Raw genomic sequence first — 6,000 nt, forward strand, 5'->3', positions numbered from 1 at the left:
ATGTGCAAGCTCCCCTCCAAGTCACACACCATCTGATCTGCAAATATATCGCTGTTCATTCACTGATGTTGGGTCAAAATCCTGGATCTCCCTTCCTAACAGCACTGTGGGTGTACCTACACCACATGGAGTGCAGCAATTCAAGAAGGCAGCTCACCGCCATCTTGTCAAGGACAATTAGGGATGGGTAACAAATTCTGGACTTGCCAGTGTCGCTCACATCCCATGAAAGAATATGCCTCATCTTATATGCAATTATCCTCTGAATGCAGCCCAACCCTCTATTTGCTCCAGCTATCACTTCACAGCATTGCTGCTGTACCTTTAGAGATCTGTGCACTAGAACATCCAGATCTCTGCTCAAAATTATTTTCTTTCTCCACCTGCTTTAATGTTTTTCCCTGAAGGGTGTATGAATGTTGAGCATTCGCCCTGTCCACATGAATAACACTGCACTTACCCAAATTAAACATCATTTACCAGTCATGAACCCAATCTCCCAACACATTAAGATCAGCCTGAAACAGTCGAGCATCGTCTACAGTCTGAACACTAGCACAGATCTTCAAATCATCTGTAAATTTACAGATGGTGCCCCCGGCACCTACATCCAGATCATTAATAAAAATAATAAAGAGCAACAGTCCCAACACCGATACCTGTGGGACACCATTGGGAACTGGTCTCCAAACAGATCCAGATCCATCTGTAACTACTTTCTGCCTACGTCCTGCCAGTCAGTTCCCAATCCAGATCAATATATTACCACTGATACCAGGGACTTTCATCTTGTAGAGAAGCCTCTTGTGTGGAGCCTTATCAAAATCTTTTGGATGAGATCAGCTAATCAAACTCAGGCTGAGGATTAGGCCTAGGTCCGTCCTGCTCTGTGTGTGGGTCTCAGGACGACACAAGGTGAGATCAGCTCACTGAGCACAGGTCCTTCCTGATCTATATGGAGCTCAGTACCTCACCAAATGAGAATAACTAACACACCACAGGCCATGGAGCCTAGGCCCATCCTCCCCTGATTGTGGTTCAGTGCCAACCAGGTCAGATCAGCTAATTCAGCACAGGCCGGAGATGGAAGCTGGATCTTTCCTGTTCTGGCGGCTCCGTACCATACCAGGAGTGACAAAGTAAAATACCACAGGCCGGGGGTGGAGCCTGTGATTTCCCTGTTCTGTGTGAGGCTCTGTACAACACCGTGTGAGAAGAAGTATCATTCCTCAGGCTGAGGAAGGAGCCTGGGCCCATTCTGTTCTGTGTGGCTCCTGCCACATTGGGTGGGTTCAGTGAACTCAACACAGGCCATGAGTACAACCAGGCCCTTTCCTGCTCCATGTGGCTCAGTATCACACCAGGTGACATCAGCTGACACAGCACAGGCTGGGCTGGGGCTGGAGCCTGGGCCCGTCCTGCTCTGTGGGCTCAGTAACACAACCCGTAAGATGAACTTTTTTCAAAAGACTTCAGTGTATTTAACTCTGTGTCCAACACTGTGAGGCAGCTTTCTGTGCTTATAAAGAGTGTAATTTATTGACTGGTCTCTTGGATCAAACAGGGTAACAGACAGAGGTCTGTGTGCAGATGGTTCGGGAGTGAGCTCTGATTCCTAACCCTTTCTGGACTGTGAGGAATAAAGAATGAATGAGAGAGAGAGAGAGAATGTGGGAGAAGGGATGATGGAAGAATTTTTCCATGAACCTGAATAAAAGTGTCTCAAACACAAGATATCAAGAGCAGAACATTAACATAATCTGAGTTCCACGATCTGGTCGGGTCCCATTCCCCTGAAGTGAGGAATGAACGGGTGGGGAAATTCCACCTGGAGTTATATTTGTCTCCAATGAAGATGAGTTCACAGTGAGGATGGAATAGCTCAGTTGGGAGAACACTAGATTGAAGAACCAGGATACAATCCCTGGTTTCATCAGTTTTAATTTTGTGTCTCCTTCATTTTAAGCAGAGAGAATCAGAGGGGAGATTTTCCACTCTTGACCCCATGGGCTGAATTTTAAACTAACGGTGTGGCTCTCGGCAGAGGCACCGGAAGCGGGTGTCGTCACCACACGAGTGATATGTGGCCGACCGACTCCGATCACGGAGCAGCCAACCAATTAATGAAGGGGAGGCGTGGGGCCTATGTAAACAAGGACCAGAGGCAGGGAACGAGGTGCCGATGGCACCGACATCTGACACAACGTCAGATGCTGGCACCATATTTAAAGGGTTGCCAGCCCTGCATTCACTGCTGCCTGGTTTAAAGGAGTGTCTTCCTGAGAGCCCTCTGCTGTCCCAGGACCCGTTCTTTTGCCTCTGCTGTCCCAGGGCCCGTTCTGCTGCTTCTGATGCCCCTGGACCCGTTCTGCTGCCTCTGATGCCCCTGGACCCGTTCTGCTGCCTCTGCTGCCCCAGGACTCGTTCTGCTGCTTCTGATGTCCCAGGACCCGTTCTGCTGCCTCTGATGCCCCAGGACCCGTTCTGCTGCCTCTGCTGCCTGATGGGTGAGGAGCTCAATGCGAGCCTGCAGTGACCATGGTTCCACGGTTTATCGATGCCTCCCTGCAGGTTCTCCTCCAGGTGGCAAGAGAAAGGTGGAAGATCCTCTTCCCCAGGGATGGGAGGTGGAGACCTGCCCACCTGACCAAGCAAAGCTGGCTGGAGATAGTCGGTGAGGTCAGCAGACGTGGGTTCACCCCCAGGACATGGATCCAGTGCAGTAAGTGGGTCAATGACCTGATCCAGGCTGCTCAGGTGAGAACTCAAAACACTTTGGACCCTTTGGACATTGCATGTGGCAGAGTGAGAGGGAGTGTTTGGTGGAAAGGGAGTGACCACCCAGTCATGTGTATTGGGGAAGGGCAGCAGGACATGCTGCCTGAGGCTTGGCTGCATCTTGGCGCGAGGCACACGTCAGTCATTGTATAACCTCACACAGTCGCTCAAGAGGGGCCGCATGCAGGAGGCATGTGTGTGTCCACATCATGGACTGCTGGAATATCACCATCAGAGATGTTGGGCTTGTCCCCGCTGGGAGACTAACTTTGTTCATCATAGTGGCTGCAGGAGAAGACATCCCACAATCGGAAAGAGTGTGTCAAGACTGGCGGTGGATGCCTTATCTCCATGTCCTCATCCCGATGGAGGAGGAGGCCATGGAACAGGCAGGGCAGCAAAACAGCTGCTCCATAGCTGATGGAGAGACAGGGACACCTACCCAAGAGAGTGAGTGAACATCTCCTGGGGCACAAGGGAGCATCCGCTGCAAAGGAGCCACACTGCACATCTGTTCACCAGTGCATCAATGGAGCTGCACAGTAGGGGTGGTTGGAATGTCACGATGGGCAGACCCTAACCCTTCAATGTTCCTGTTTTCTCATGAAGGCCCAGATGAATGACAAAAGCAAAGAGCTGGAGAGACTGGGAGACAGCCGGACACGTCTGAGGAGGAGGAGGGAGCCTCAGATGGTGCACCATCACATCATTCCCCTGCACCCTCTACAAGAACAGAAACGCTCACGCAAACTGATGAGCACATCACAGACAGGCCCGGGCAGCTGACGGAGGCTGTGACAGCCGAGGCCACTGACCGTTGGCGGTCTGTGGGAGGCCAGGCCCATACTGAGCCCCAGGCTGATGACATGCCTCTGGTGTCACCAGCAACACGGGAAATACTGCAACTGCAGCGTGAGGTCAGGTAACATCTGGCAGAGTTTCCAGAGGCTATGTGTACCCAAACAAGGGCGATGGAGGAGCCCATCCAGGCCTTGGGTGCTGCACTGTCTCTGATGGGGGTGTGTCTGGCTTCCTCCATTGAGAGATTGGTGACTCTCATGGAGGGCCAGATCCAGCAGACCAATCAGTGGCTGCCGGAGATGTGCGCAGACCTGCACTCCATCACTTTGTTCATGAGCTCCATCCAGCGGTGACAAGGTGAGAGGGGGGACGAGGCACCTGAATTCTCCACCAGGTCCACATCCCTCTCAGGTCAGCAGGGAGGTACAAGTGTGTCTCATAAGGGGGAGGAGCAGCTGTCTGCTACATCTGGGGTCTCCTCTCAGCGTGCTCCTGGTATGGACAGTAGCTCGAAAGTCCCTCTGCCAGTGACACCAGTGATGCCAGTGCCTCCATCATCCTCGATGACAGAGGGGGTCCCTGTACCTGTGCAGGAGGCCCTCAGTGTGCGGGGCCCTCCAGGCCTCAGGCAGCCAGAGGACGGCCACCAATGTCATCCCAAGCCATGGGGCAGCAAGGTCAGCAGCCTGTCTCCACCTCAGCTGACAGAGCAGGGGGAGCACCACGTAGGAGCACCCGGAAAAGATTTAAGAAGAGCACCTAGATTCACTGAGGGATTCACGGGTGAATGTACATTCCAGATGGATAGGGTTGCGTTTGGTGTCACACGGAAGAAAGAAATGATGTTCTCTCACTATGTCTCCTTCCTATTGTTGATGCCCTTTGGGACTTCATTTAAACCCTTCCTCCCAAGGGGCTGGAAGTGAGGGACCAAACCCCGAGCTCACAAAGCTTCGGCCTTGTCACTGTGCGATGTGTACCTGGGCGCTGTAGTGTAGAAGGAAAGAGGTGACAATAGGGCTGCTTGAAGCTCAGGATTTATTACCTTGGTTCCAGAAGGTGGTAAGGCTCAATGGAAACGTGAATGTATAAGGGTGCCTCGTGTCTCCCTTGTGTGTATCTCAAGGTGGCTTTCCTGCTGTTCCTGAGGTCCTTCATCTGGCACTGCCTGAGCAGCATCCTCCTCCACATCCTCATCATCAGAGGAGACATCACACTCCATGATATCCTCACGAGTCAACACCTCACCCCTCTGTAGTGCCAGGTTGTGCAGTTCTCAGCAAACCACCGCGATTTACGAGACCCTCGCCGGGACATACTGAAGGACTCCACTGGAACAATCCAGGCGCTTCAATCTCATCTTCAGGAGACCAATGGCCTCCTTGATGGTCGCTCGGGTTGACCCGCAGCAGGTGTTGTACCTCTCCTCTGCATCCTTGTGTGGGTTCCTCACAGGTGTCAGTACTCATGTCCTCACTGGGTTGCCCTTGTCTCCAAGGATCCATCTCAGAAAGCGCATGGGGCCACGGAAAAGTTCTGGCACCTGCGACTGCCTTGGTATGCAGGCGTTGTGGCTGCTTCCCGGGATTTGTGCACACACCTGTAGGATCCATTTGTGATGGTCACAGACCAGTTACACACTGAACAAATGGAAGCCCTTCCTGTTGAAGGCTGCTGGCTGGTCTGCAGGAGCCATGATGGTCACATGGGTGCATTCGATGACACCCTACACCTGGTGGAATCCAGCGATGGCCCCGAATCCTATATCCCTCTTAGCCTGACTGTTTGGATCGATGTGCACAAAGTCACCGGTCCTCCTGAAGAGGACATTGGTGACCTCCTTGATGCACTGATTCACCACAGATTGTGAGATTCCTCACATATCTCCAGTGGATTCCCGCAATGATCTGGTTGACCAGAAGTTCAGTGGCACGGTGACCTTCAGTGATACCGGCATTAGGTGCCCACCAAGTCCCATGGGGCACAGCTGCATCATGGCCGAGAGATCAGTGACAACCTCCGTGGAGAGGTGCATTCTGTGGAGACACTGTCACTCGGACATCTGCAGGTAGTTGAACCTCGGCTGACGTGTTCCTCTGCCTCCTTCTCCAGCCTCCTGTTCGAGGCTGACACTCCTATGGGCCCCCAAGCTGCTGTGGTGTCCCTGCTGGTGCCTGCGCTTCCTCTCTACTCCTCCTCAATGGGAGCCTCGAATCCAGGGTGAATGAGGCCCATGACAAGTTGCCCCTCCCTTAGTGCAAGGCCTTCACAGTAAACAACATCCAGCCACATTTACCTCACTTGTCACCCTCATTGAGGTGGCACTGCCCCAATGGCACCCTGGTGGTGCTCCCCCCGCAGAGCTGGCACATTGGCCCCCACTCCTGACAGTGTTTCCCGATGCCCTTTCCCCCTCCACCA

The 6,000-nt window shown here is 52.9% G+C and overlaps 1 protein-coding gene across 1 annotated transcript in view; it reads right to left on the bottom strand.

Moving 5' to 3' along the window:
* The window catches only part of LOC137364975 (histone H2B-like), a 35,973-nt gene extending 32,210 nt beyond the window's left edge, over positions 1 to 3,763 (bottom strand). The window contains exon 1 of the mRNA XM_068027847.1: positions 3,626 to 3,763. Within this exon, the coding sequence (XP_067883948.1) occupies positions 3,626 to 3,763 (138 nt within the window). The remainder of the gene's footprint in view (positions 1 to 3,625) is intronic.
* Positions 3,764 to 6,000: the final 2,237 nt, after the last annotated feature.

Source organism: Heterodontus francisci, unplaced genomic scaffold, assembly GCF_036365525.1.
Source record: "Heterodontus francisci isolate sHetFra1 unplaced genomic scaffold, sHetFra1.hap1 HAP1_SCAFFOLD_43, whole genome shotgun sequence".
Lineage (NCBI taxonomy): Eukaryota > Metazoa > Chordata > Chondrichthyes > Heterodontiformes > Heterodontidae > Heterodontus > Heterodontus francisci.